The following is a 14,329-nucleotide window of genomic DNA, read 5'->3' on the forward strand; positions in this document are numbered from 1 at the left end:
CAAAGAAAAAAACAGGGTAACCTTGTCAAACTAAGCTGTATGTGTCCCCAGAGTGTACTTGAGTAAACCAACACCAGGGCTAACAAAGTTACTTTTGAACTGTTATAAATCACATATAGTTCAGAGATCAGGCAAGATTTCCAAGCAGTAACTTGTTGTATGACTCTTCTTGTTTTGAACAGTGGGCAGGGGAGGAACGTAAAGGAATGGGAAACGTCTTCAAGGGAAATAGATATGTAAAAGTTAAAGCTATGTGATCAAGTTTCCATCTTATAATTACAGTCTCACATCAAAATACTGTCGGTGAAAAAAGCTAAAGAGAGAAGGTAGAGCTTTAAATTATAACAGAAATGGTTTCAAAATATAAAATTATTATTACAATGAGTCACTACTTACTGCAACTGACAGTTCATTTGTATGTTGTCTGTTGTTCATCTCAAACAAAAGGCCATTCAAACACAAGCACAAATGAACTCTGTTTAAACACACGACAGAAATGAACTCATTGTTACGCTTGCAACAATGCAGGCACCTGCTGAAGGCTTCCATTCAACCGTGACTTGATCCTTCATTACTTTATATTTTGCTGGATATACATATACATTGCTGACTTTTATTGTCAAAAACATCTGCTCTCTAATAGGTCAGCAACAACTTATTATTATTATTATTATTATTATTATTATTATTATTATTATTATTATTATTATTATTATTATTATTATTATTATCGATAATTCTTCAGATAAACTGCTTGTTCTATAAAATGTGGGAAAATAATGAAAAATGTCCATCGCAGTTTAGGTTAAAGTCAGAGTAGATTTTTTTGTAAATGTCTTGTCAATGCAAAGACACAAAGATATTCAGATTAATAGCTACAATTTAAAACAAAAAAGAAGGAAAGTAATTTATTTGAGAGATTAAGTACCATTTCTGGCATTTGCATTAAAGAAAGTATTGCCTATTATCTTTCAGTCAATCGATTTATCAATTAGGCGACTAATAGTTTATGCTTTACATTTTAAACAAGTGTTACACATACACACTCAATCCCAAATGTGACCAAAACATATGAATTCTAACTTGAAACAAAGACGTCATCGTTTTGTGTTTTTTTTTTTTTTGGCTGTTCCTAATTGAAGTTACAGACCCATTTTTTACTGCTTTTATAAGACGAATCCATAAACTGAAACATGATAACAGGTTGTATTTTGTGTTTCATATTTAGGTGTTAGAGTCTCCCTTCAGTTTACATGTGGTAGTGTATGATTACCTAAGTGTGATGCAAGAGGCTTTAACAGTTTTGCACAGTTACCTGGTAACCTTGAGTTATTGTAATGCTTTGCTTTTCATTTGGTATGCATAAAGATTCACACATGCCTGCAGAGTGACAGAATCTCATCCCAAATCTATTTGACTTTAATTCAGCCTATAATGGTCGACAACATTACATTTGTGTTCACAGTTTTGCAGGAATGCTACATATTTGCCTGTTGTGTGGACAAACTAACTACAGGAGGGGAAAGTTAATGGTGTGTGTTGTATTTTTCACATAGATCTGAGGAAGTAGTTCATCAGATGCATATTGCTTTGGAGCAATTTTGCCAAACAGTAAAATGTCTGAACAGCTGGCGACTCACAGCGCTCCGCCTGGCGCCCACAGCTCTCCAGGCTGATAAGTGCTCTGAGAGAGGTAGGGGGGGATTCATTCAGGGCTGAGACTCGCCATAACCTCAACAGCCCAGAGAGCTGTAAAGTTAAATTAAAGAAACACCGCCCTGGTGATCTAGAGCATTAATAACACAGTTTATGTTGCAGCTTTATGCGCTGTGGTGACATCAGGCGCACAACAGAAGGTACGCGCACATGGGCGAACATTTGAGTCAGTTACCGAAAACAAACTTTGACAAAGTCGACACAGCAACAGAGGAATAAGAGGAAGCTACAATGTCTAATTCGGGTTCCTATGCCGGGAATACACGGAGGTCTTCTGGTGTAGCACGTGCAAATAAACCCCCGGATTTAGAGCTGTCGGAAACTACTTTCACCCCACCTGAACCGGAGACACCTGTGGGCGAAGACACGTTTTCTGAAAGAGACACAATGCCAGAGGATGGTAACTCGTCAACAAATGTACCAACTGTTCACCTCCACCCGTATTTATCTCATCCCCGGATGTCTGTGCGGATGTCGGTGTATAGTACCGGGGTTCGTCCAGTCGTCACCCGCGCCTACATCCAAGGACGCGTGTATAACTTCCTGGAAAGGCCGTCTGGCTGGAAATGCTTCGTGTATCATTTCACAGTGTGAGTGTGTTTTTTTTATTTTCATAATCATCCAGATCCATGGGGTATTCAAGGGTATAATTGCAACTGTAAGATCCTAATTAAACAGGGAGTTAATTGCGCATGTAGAGCCTTGGAAGCTCTCCCTACAAAGAACTGTTAATCCTGTGAATTTGAGAAAGATGCTGCAAAGATATCACAACACAAACGGAGGTCCCTCTTGAAATATTATAGGGAAATTTAAGTCTAGCCATAGCAGATTAAAAAATGGAATATAATTCATCACAGACAAGAGAAACTCGGAGAAAGTAAGCTCTCACAGGAACATTAAAGGAATATAACATTGATATCTCATTTGGGAGCCTAATCTCCTCAACTCTCATTGAACATTTAATTTTCCAAAAACAGTTTGAATACAAAAACACAAGGTGGGGTCTGGTGTTCCTTCAGTAAGTTTTTCAAATTTAAGGTACCTTCTTTTTTTCCTTTCTGACAGTATGACAGGTATGTGAGACTAACTGGTTTAATGAAAACGAAACATAAATAATACAGCAAGTAATGAAAATAAATCCACTGTGGGATGGATTGTATCTGCTAAAGCTCCAATATCATGAATATGTCACATAATGGTTCGCCCCTCAGAATTGATGTGACAGTTTTGTCAGGTAGCTTGAAAACCTGTCTTTTCCTGACAAATGAAATGTTACTCATGATAAGCAGCTCTCTTTACTCCACTGATGTAATGCCAAAGGATACATTTCACCATTTGTCTTTTTTGGTATAAACCACAGTCAGGAAAATGACAGTCCAATAGATCCAGTGTTCAGGCAGAGGTTTAGGAATGTGGGCTGTGATCTACCAGCTCACCCCCATGTGTGCTTTCTGTCCCCACTTGCTGGCACTGATAGCAGGCATCTAAACTTGGCAGTGTGTTGTATGCTGAGGAGGAGGTAGCAGCCCTGTATGGCGCTGCCACCCTGTGACCCTGCGGTGTTGGAGGGGACACAGCCTGTCGAAGTGGGTTAGAGTATTGGTGACTCAAAGGGAGCAAGAGCCAACACACTGCAGCACAATAACAAAGGAGCTAGTGACTGCTGTTGTTTAGCCATCAACTTTCATTATATTATATTATAATACTCTACATGAGGTTCAAACCAGCAAGGTGAGGTGCTTTAATATTCCTGTAATGGCCACTACAATCCTGATTTCAAGAAGACTAAGACAGCATGTAATGAAAGCAAACCCAACAAACATTAAAGAAGTGGATGAAGCCATGGGAAGTCACTCTTTGGTTTTCAAAGTAAAGAGAGAACCCAAATCAGACATCAAAGGTATACACCTGTCAATCGGAAGGCAGCCCCATCCTAAAGCATATGCTTCTTTATTGTCCATTTTACTGTAAAGATGGATACAAATTATGTATTGAAGAAGACTTTGGACAAGTGATTTGAGACCATAAACTAAAAAGGATAATACTAAATGAAGTTAGAAGTAGGGTCATTTTCTCATTGACTTCTTTACAATCAGATATCTTTTTTATAAATAGTAGAGTAGCCCTTTGCTGACCTTTTGAAAAACCCAAGGGTAAGGATTTGTTTTTTCCCTTTTCAGTTTGTTATCAATGAGCAAGTGACAATTGAAGGATGCCGCACTGATATTTTTACATTTTAGAGAACTTGTTTATGTTTCTATCGATTGACTCTGAACACATGGTCAAAGTTGAACTATGGTTATCATCAACATTTAACTCCACTGCAGCCAGCGAGGAGATTGCGCCAAATAAGGAAGCACATCCATGTGTCTGTTGTGTGGGCTTCAAATGACGTGAGGGGGAGACAATATTTGCACAGAAGTGAAATGTGATCGTATCTTCACTGAAAAGGTTTGGCAGGAAGCTGTTCACCCAAATCCAGGCTTCATAAACATAAACCTTTTAGAAACTTCCTTCTGAACACTTTTGAAGTGTCAGCAGTGTACTCAGAGTTTGAGTTATGTTATATTTAATTAGGTTAAAGTTGAGTGGATTGTAGTTTAGCTTAGACCAAACTCTCCAAATTCTGTAATAAAAGGTTTTTGTTTTAAGAGCATGGTGCCAGCAGGGTTCTTGGGACCTTGTTTTGAAAATGAGTGTGTGGGAGCAGTTAAGAACAAGCATAGCCTTATCATTAACCCAGAACGTGAACGTCAGAGTGACCAGAGTCCTTATCAGAGGTTGTGTGTGTGTGTGTGTGTGTGTGTGTGTGTGTGTGTGTGTGTGTGTGTGTGTGTGTGTGTGTGTGTGTGTGTGTGTGTGTGTGTGTGTGTGTGTGTGTGTGTGTGTGTGTGTGTGTGTGTGTGTGTGTGTGTGTGTGTGTGTGTGTGTGTGTGTGTGTGTGTGTGTGTGTGTGTGTGTGTGTGTGTGTGTGTGTGTGTGTGTTTGAACATGCATATGTTTGTCAGTTTTTGTGTTGTTGTATAGTGTTGCCCCTGTGTGCTAGCATAGCCTCAGGTCTGTTTTGGTGAAGAACAAAGAAGGAGTGCATTTCACTGGAAAGAAAAATTGTATATATTTAACTTTATCCAATTAAAAAGAGAATATCCCATGCTCTCGCTGGGTGTCTCTCTGCAGTGTGCTGCAACCTAAGAGTTAACGCAGTGTATATTGGTTTTAAACAGCATGAGTCCATCCCACATGCTGGTTGTAGATGAGACGATCAGAGGAGTTAGGGAAACCAAAATAAGAAAGCGTTTTTCCACCTCGGCGGAATTAAACTATACCAGATATTCTGTCAAACAGCATCAAGTTAGAGGAAATCAATCCTGGCACCATTTTTTTTATGATTCAGCAAACCAGCTAGCAGTTTATGTCTTGTTTTTCTTTTCAAATTGAGGGCCATTTTTGACTCCAGCTGTTTTGTATTCCATGCTATATTTTAGTGTCTGGGGAAAAAGCTTTCATACTTTTATCTTTTGCTTTCTTTACAAAATGTAGGAGCTCAGATTTTTAATGGAGCACATAGACAAGGTCACTTGTTGGTGACTGCCTGCCTTATATTTCTGAGGTATTAACCCAATAACAGCCAATGTTTCTGAAATAGGCTTCTATTGTCGAAATTACATAAAATAATCACTTGAATGCATTGGATGTTTATCTTCTATCAAGGTATTCATTTCGGTTGTGTTCCAGTGCTTTGTTTGATTTATTTGTTGTCTTTTATTAACAGGCTAAGTCACTGTGATACAAATAAAGTATGATCGTTGTTCCAAACAGGATATTTGATGGTAACAGCCAGTGACATGGTCAGCAGCGTCACTACTAATTCTTATCCTGTCCCCTGCTTTGTCTTTACACTCAGTGCACAGCGGACTGCAAGTGAATCTGTCCATCAATAATAGATAGGGGCAATGCTTTGAGCTTCCGTTTGTAGTTCAGTGGGGCCTATGTAGCTCAGCCTATGTATTGTTTTGTCTATTGCTCTGCAAAGGCCACTGGAGGTAAGATACAAAATCTGATGGTGCAGTTAGTAGAGAAGAACTGACGAGTCGAATCAGCTCGGATGGATTCAAAGAGAAGCAGAAGTGTACGCTGAGCATACTGAGTATGTATGTTTACTGGCATTTCAAATGCCCTGAAATAATTCAGGCAGCGCTTCGCTGACAAATTACAGTCATTAGCATAGCATAGTGTTTGCCTTGGAAAGTTTGATGTTCATTTGTTTCTCTTTTGATCTTCTTTTAAACTTCCTCTGTCATATCTGAACATAATATTTCATAAATAATACTGCATCTTCACTTTTTGTCTATGCTCCCTGCTCTTTGGAATAGACCAATTAGCTTCCATTTAGACAAATAGCAGGCTGTGGATATTTTGCCAAAGAGACTGTTACCAAACTACAAGTTAGTTTTTCTCATGAATGACAAGGACAAACAATGTTTCCACATCAACAGACCCTTCACACTAACCAAATAACAAAACATAACGCTAACCATTACAATTACTTTCAAATAAAGATTGGGAAACCAACACATAAAAAAAAGAAGAAAAAGAACAGCGTCAACACAGCAACCCGAAATTATATTTACTGTATAAAGAACATTAAAAATAGTGTTGTCAATGACATTCCTTAAGGTTCATTTTCAAAAATAAACTATAAGAGTGTTAACTACAGAATCATTTTGCCGGTTTGTATTGTCTACTTTATCTTTTCTTTCGAACAGAAGCAGCTGCTTTGATAGCTTCAAAACACGCCAGTCCATCTTCCCTGAGCAGGTCTCCCTGCGGCCTTTTATCTGTGTTGACGTGTGGCGTGCACGTCAGTGTGTGTGTGTGTGTGTGTGTGTGTGTGTGTGTGTGTGTGTGTGTGTGTGTGTGTGTGTGTGTGTGTGTGTGTGTGTGTGTGTGTGTGTGTGTGTGTGTGTGTGTGTGTGTGTGTGTGTGTGTGTGTGTGTGTGTGTGTGTGTGTGTGTGTGTGTGTGTGTGTGTGTGTGTGTGTGTGTGTGTGTGTGTGTTACTTAAAAGGGGGGTATTTGGATTCCTGGCCAGTCTTCAATAAACTCAGGCTGTAGCATGTGGTGATAAGCCTCCATGGTGCAAACACTGACTGGAAACTAAAACTCCCTCTACACATAGTTTCCATCAAGTTATCTCGTATATAGGAGCAAGACAGGGATTCTGTAAGGGATGTTTTCTGAACAATAGCTTGAAACAATATGAACGATGAGCAAATTGTTCAAACACTGTGCTGTATTTTCAAAATATGTCCCTGTCTTTCTTATAAATCAGTACCACTTTCACAAGAGCACTTGCCTTTTTACCTGCATTGTCCTTGCTCACTGTTTTTTCTTATTTCCTTTTACCTTTAACTCATATTTAACCACTAAATAAAAGCCCATTTCAAACATTCTAGCCAATTTTCAAGTGTATACCTTTCTCATTAATCTTTACATTTTTATATGAACAGCAGTGAGTTCTGTTTTTTAAATATTTTCATACAAAGTTTTATAATTTCTCCAAATTACAACCCTTTCCAGGTATCATAATCATCTAATTTTACTGAATACTCTAGCTTTTTGTTCAGTTAGCAAAGACATGCTCTTCTGTCACAGTACCAAGCATTGAAATACATATTGGCTACGCAGCTATATCTTAACAGAAAGCCAACTTCCTTGTGCCTCCGTGTTCTTTCGTTTGGTCCAATCATGGAAGCTTCTTCTGTCAGCTGATTGGCTAATGAATTCAGATGGTATCATGTGAATCCATTCAGAAGTTTTGCCTTCCACATCTGCTGCCAGCGGAAATGAAAATGTAATCAGTTTGTCCTTGCCACAATGCCAAGCTTTTCACAAAGTCTAACACACATTCATTCTTCATATTCTAAGATAGCTTGCAAACTGACAGGCATAATGAAATGGGGTGAAACCTAACCTCAATTTAAACTCTGAGAGTGGACACAATGCTGCACTTACGCAAATTAAAAAACAGGAACTGATGCCTTTCTGGCTCTGTGGACTAAAACATGTCGGAACAAGGCTATACATTGGTGTGGATGGATTATCACCTTTTTTTCTGACAGCCATGCATCCCATCATACTCTCCTACCATCACATTAAACAGGTCTCTAACTATGACTTTTTTGAACAGCTGTGACAAGATTACCACTTACATAATAGCAAATACCAGATGTAAGCCTGAGCTGGTGTTTTTTTTATTTATTTTTTAAATAACAAGAAAGAGCCAGTAAGCGTTTATTTAAAAAACCCAAAGCCACTTAAGAGAGGGGTATGGTTTTGCAGTGTGCTCTGAAAGAGATAAAACATCTTCCTATTAAGTAGTTTGAGGACTTTCAGATGATTGTTGCTGCAGTTGAAAAACGTGTGACCTTGTGGGGGAATAAGGAGAATGTTAAGGAGCCATTTAGTGTTTGTTGATACTGTGTGCGTGTGTGTGCATGTGTGTGTGTGTGTGTGTGTGTGTGTCTGCTCATTATTTGACAAGTTTATCCTGCGTTTTGCATTCATGTGGAGTTCAGAAGGTTCACAGTATTTCCTCGGGAGGGCTGTCCTTGAATGTTTGCTCAAAATCAGTCAGATGCTTTTCCTGACAAAAATATAAAGTAATGTTATGCTGTCTTGTAACTTTTTTATTTTTGAAGTTGTTGACTCAAACCACACACCAAAGCTGACTGAGGTTTGCAGTTTAAATCAAAGTCTAAAATGTTGACATGAATAGGAGTTGGAAAGTGGATTGGGGAGATCCGTCTTTCCCTCTTAGACCCGTCTGATGACAAGTTATGTAAAGCTTTGAATTGAGGTTGTTTTTAAGTCAAAAAGGCATTCTGGACTTTGTTACCCAATTGAATGAAATAAGAAAAAAAAAAAAGAAAAAAAATAAGCACCAACATGAACTGTAATTATGTATTATCTGCATTATTTTCTACAGGTTTCTCATAGTTCTGGCCTGTCTGATCCTCAGCGTTCTGTCTACCATCGACCAGTACCAGGCCCTGGCTCACACAACGCTCTTCTGGGTGGTGAGTGTTAATTTTGTTCAAAATCAACTCTGGGATTAACTGCAGAAACATTGTTCTTTCTGTGTAATTTCTTTCTTTTGTCAGATTTGATCTACCTCAAACAGAGGTTTTACATTTAAAAAGCAAAAGATGATTTTAATCCCAATTGGATAACACTTACCCTCAGAGCTGAGAGCTGGGTTTTGAGTCAGATAGGCCAAGATGATTTATTTAAAATAGAGTACATAAACGCATTACAATAGAAGCAGGTATATACACAACTATAGTATTTAGCTGCGTTGCCAGAGATCAGCATTGCAGTTTTGCTACCTCTTAACTTCGTGTTTTCAGGTTGGGTGAATAAGGGATCCCTCTTTATTCAATAGGACGATTTTTCCAGTAGTGGGTGGCTCTGACTTATAACGTTGTTTGCCAAACTTGCTAAGTCTCTTTTGTGAACTCAGTCCCTTGTGGTAGATGTCCTTGTTGCCCTAATGATATTATCATTTCACATTAAGAATTGACTAAGTGTGGGAGGTGCACACCAATGTAAAACCTTGAAGAAAGAAAATTGAGGAACTGTATACTTTTGAGGTACATTTTGGACTAATTCGTATGCTGCTCTCTCACAACTGCAGTCGGCGGATACATACTGCATCTCTGTTGTGGTGCAGACCAGGGATATATAAAGTTGTATATAATAATATACTTTTTCTCCTTTTTAGAGTCTCCGTGTCTCTTTTTCCTTATAAAATCAGCACTACCCAGATATTTTTTCTCAAGTCATGCAGTGGTGTGAAGCAATCAGAGACTGAAAGACTGGAATCTGAAAGTAATCCTTGCAGGAGCTAAGGAGAGTTTGAGAAAAAGAGAAAAGTAGCTTTAACTCCAGCTCCAAATCTAATGATACACTCCCATAAAGATGATATAGATCAGTGTAGCACTTACTGCATGTTAAATTGGCTAACGTCTTGGTGCATAACCAACTACATTTGCTCATAACCAATGAAGGTCATGACAAAAGATTTATCTGTCAAATTTCACACCCTGTGTTTGTAGCGATGCTCCAGAAGGTAGCAGTGCGCCAATATATGTGCACTTTTAAATAATGCAGGGATCATGATAAGTAAAATAAAAAATCAAACAATCAGCTTTCGGATATTTTATGAGGTTGCAAGCATCCAAAGATTTGATTCAAGGATTTGTGAGAATATTTTAAGGCAAGAAACAATGAACGTAAACAATTGCTGTGTGCAGGACATGTTTTGTGTACTGTATCTTTAATGATTCTGATCACTGGTCCATGAACGACAGATACAGGCAGAGTGATTGAGATGTGAAATAATCTCCATCTTATCTACATGTTGTATTATAACAGGATTGTTTACATTGTAGATGCAGCCTGCAGCCTTGTCTCCTGATCTGGTCTTTCACCATCTGCTCTGCTCTTCTGTTCTGTCTCTTTCTGTTGACTGGCATCTGCAAACAGACCTGACCCTCATCTTCCGATAGTTTTGTTCCCGTTCCATGTCAAACAACACATTTAAAAAAAAATAAAAAATAGGGCTGCTTGTGAAACAATGCAGTTAAAAGACATTGATTTATTCATAGCGTTTTTTGAAATGAAACACCTGTTGATAACCTTTTTACTATAATTGTTTGTATATTTTCGATGGCAGCACTGATATTGGGGATGTTGCTGAAAAAACAAATAAAAATCAGTTTATTTTGTTTGAAAAGCAATTTCAAAGAGTTGACTCTCCACAAACCGCTGCCTCACAAAAAACAATTTAAGGACACTTTATTTGTAACTGCATCGACTTCTTACTCGACAAACATTTGCAGGGCGTCCCGCTGGCCTTAGAGGGCGAAGGCTCCTCTTCTAAAGTCAATACTAAATGGGATCAACTTAACCCTGAGACACTAGCTGCTGAGCACAGGAACTGTTTGTGTGATGGGTGAGTCACAAAAGCTCAAACAAAAGAAAACCCCAAGAAAGGATAAAAAGGACTTCTTTGAGGAGGCCTGGAGCGTGCCACATGTGACGAGGTCACCTTGGCCCGATGATAATGGGATGAAATGGTCATGGTGTTTTATGAGCCGGCACACAATCTGAAATCCTACAGGTTCATTGGATTAACAGAGATTCAGGCTCCAGTTGGGGCTGTAATCATGAGGAAAAGTGAACGGAAAATGTGTAAATAAATACCTCGATATAATGAAATATGCATCTTATGGCAAATGTGTTTCCGTCTTAAGTTTACCCTGGAGATATTTAATCTTCTTATTCTTGTCTTTGACAAAGATTATGAATAATTAATATTTGCCATGCTACGAAACCAACCAAAATCTCAAACACTCATCTCTTTCCATCCTCAATCCCAAAGGGGCTGTTTTTTGTGTTCTGTGCTTTCTAGTTAAAAGATTTACTGTGACCCCGCCACTCTTTCATTTTCTCCTTCCCACACCACAAAAGCATCTTCTTTGTGTTGTTTTTTTTCCCCTTCACACTCAAGGTCAACTATTGTGTTCTTTACTTGGAGATGTGGTGTTGGCTGACAGTGTTTGTAGTAGTGTGTTTGGCCAGATGCTTGGCAGTTAGCCCAAAGGATCCACGTTCCCAAAAGAGCTTGTTTGTTGTTTGGATCCAAAAACGAGTGTAAACTTTAAAAAGTAAAGCTACACTTTATTTATTTATGGTTTAGTGGATGAGACAGACGGTGAACCAACTGTTTACAGCTATCCAATGCAAATATCATAGCGCTTATTCCCCAGAACGGCTTTCACAAAAACTAAGAGATTACAATAGTGAATGTGAAAGGTATGCAGTGAGACACGTGATTGCAAATTAGTTTAAAGGAGGATAAAGGGTGTTGGTGAGCGTGGGATGATGGGGGGCGAGATTGAAGAGAGGGATGAAATGAAGGTCAAGCATGAGGGGATGAACCGAGAGTGAAATGGGGATCCACGATGGGTTTATGTCAAAAGATGTTGTGGATGGAATGAGACTAGGTTTGGAAGCAATGACCAGATGAGGCATCCGAGCTATGTTGTCCCCCTTGTGGTTCCTTTTTAATATGTGAAAAGGGTGAGAAAGTAGAGAAGGGGGATTTGATGGGAGAGATAGAGGAGTGAGGTTTACAGTAAATATATGGATACGATTGAGTATTGTTTTTTGTTCACACACCAATGATACATACATTTGTACATTTCTAACCAGCTGTCCTAACACTGTTAACCACCCAGTTTGAAAGTTTTAACCCTAAAAAAATGTTAGCACTAATCAGGCTTAGAGAATAACGGATTACATGTATCAGAATTACATAACCAGGATACAAAAATGAGTAACTGTTACAACCTAACCGTTACATACACAAATAAGTTAACAGTTTACTAGTACATTAAATATGGGGATTACTAGCAGGATCAAACTGCTACATACATTTTATAATAAATACCTGCATGAGATGAAGCACATGCTTACACATATCAACAATCCAAAAGTCTCAAATGAGTCTCGAGTAAAACCACAGCTTATCGTCCAGGTCATCATCGTGGACTGTAGTTCGAAGAATGCTTACATGGAGTGAACATTTTACCATTATTTTGTGCTCAATCTGTCAATTGAATCTTTCACTGCAGGGTTTTAAAATACATTATGTGCAGGCATAACATGAGCATTGACACCTACTGATGACATAGAAAAATATTTTGCTACATCCAGTCATTTCATGCTCGGGCAAATATTACAGCCTTTATTAACTGACTGTGGATGAAGGCAGCAAATAGCTTTGGCTTCATACTTTTATTCTTACGTAATACACTTAAGTAAAAGCTGTTCTATTGATGTTTCTTTGCATTGCATTTGATATTTGAAAAGTAATCAGGTTACATTTCTTTTATTTAGATGCTTAGGTTGGGTTACTGATTCTTTGCAGGTCATTTGTAATTGCAATTTAGCAGCCATTTTCAATTTTAGGCCAACATCTACCGTTTTTAAAGTGGTTTTATAGAAGGATCCAGCAGGTAAATTGATAATGTAGTCGACTTCTCTTTCCAAGGTCAGAATGAAGTGCTCTTCTTCTCCTCTATGCCTGTTCCTACTACCTTCCTGTTTGTTAATGTGCTGCTTCCTCGATAGGCAACTTGTTTTTCAACCTTGAAGTACAAATCCTCAGCAAATAGATAAAGGAATACAACATCGTAGATATTTGCTTCCAAGAACACATTTTAACATATTATTTATCCAATTTATGTTTAACAAGACGTGGCATTTTTGTATTCACTGCCATTTAAATATTTGGCTGCGATGAATACAAATGCATCCAATAATTCCAAGCTGGAAACATCTCCTGCTGCACAGCATGGATCACATCTTGTGCCTGATTCCCCCCCACCCCCTAGGCTGTTCCTCCCATCATTCACTGCAAAATGATCAAGTCACCATTAAAAATCTATGAAAGAGCATTGAGTCTCTTTCAGACAGCTTCATTTCCAAATACAAGTCAATGATTTACAGACGTGTCGCGGTATTAGCATTCTCATTCACACCAGTTCATTAATTTCTATGTATTGATGTAATTGTGTGCTGTAATAGATTTTTTTTTATCAATTTGTCTTCAATGAGCACTGAAGGAACCTTACATGGAATTGAAATGGAGCAGCTTTGATTGTATAATCTTCATGTTAAGCATTGGACACCTGCTGTTTTGGCTCATTCCAGTTAGTGTCATACGAATTAGAAATATCAAAGAGAAAATAGAAATATGCAGAAATATCCTAACTATTTATCAAGGTTAAAGAAACACTTTTTCCATGAATCAGGTCCAGGTTCATGTAGCAGCTTTAATGGAGAATAAATCAATGTCGTAACAGAAATTAAACAGTGACAGATGATGCAGCGGCTGATTGAGAATCAATAATCCTTAATGAATTGCTGTGACAGCTTTAATGAGAGAAGCTGCACTTAACAGAAAAAGAGGAAGTTGAGAGAACAGTTGTGCAATCATTGCATCTATAATTAAAAAATATCTGTTTTTGAAGCTCTTTTCTGATGTCTGAGCAGCTGTTTAGGTGTTTTTGCAATCAATAGCCTGCAACAACATCCTATTTCCCCCCCCCCGCCTGTCCTTCTCCCTCATTGGTCTGTTCTGTTTCCCTCATTTCCCTGACAGGAGATTGTCCTTGTGGTGTTCTTCGGTGTGGAGTATTTTGTCCGCCTCTGGTCAGCAGGCTGCCGCAGTAAATATGTTGGCATCTGCGGCCGACTACGCTTTGCCAGGAAGCCGATATCTATTATAGGTGGGAACACAACCCCCATACACACTCATATCGATGCACTTTAACAAAAACACATATCGCTCCCTACCCACACACAGTATTTAAACAATATCTATATCCTGAGCCTCTTCCCAAAATGAGATATCTCCGACAAATTCAGCGTGAAATTAAAACTGTCACTGCAATTATTTTGTACCTTCTTCAAATTGGAACCTCCAGGTTCTTTTAAATAAGCAGCAATAAGTATTAGCATTACTATTATTGGTAACCCCTTTG

The 14,329-nt window shown here is 38.5% G+C and overlaps 1 protein-coding gene across 1 annotated transcript in view; it reads left to right on the forward strand.

The window, feature by feature from the left end:
• The first annotated feature begins 1,738 nt into the window (after positions 1-1,738).
• Positions 1,739-14,329, forward strand: part of kcnq1.1 (potassium voltage-gated channel, KQT-like subfamily, member 1.1) — a 39,935-nt gene continuing 27,344 nt past the window's right edge. The window contains exons 1-3 of the mRNA XM_063880691.1: positions 1,739-2,306; positions 8,704-8,794; positions 13,948-14,074. Coding sequence (XP_063736761.1) covers positions 1,948-2,306; positions 8,704-8,794; positions 13,948-14,074 — 577 coding nt within the window. The 5' untranslated portion in view covers positions 1,739-1,947. The remainder of the gene's footprint in view (positions 2,307-8,703; positions 8,795-13,947; positions 14,075-14,329) is intronic.

Source organism: Eleginops maclovinus, chromosome 4, assembly GCF_036324505.1.
Source record: "Eleginops maclovinus isolate JMC-PN-2008 ecotype Puerto Natales chromosome 4, JC_Emac_rtc_rv5, whole genome shotgun sequence".
Lineage (NCBI taxonomy): Eukaryota > Metazoa > Chordata > Actinopteri > Perciformes > Eleginopidae > Eleginops > Eleginops maclovinus.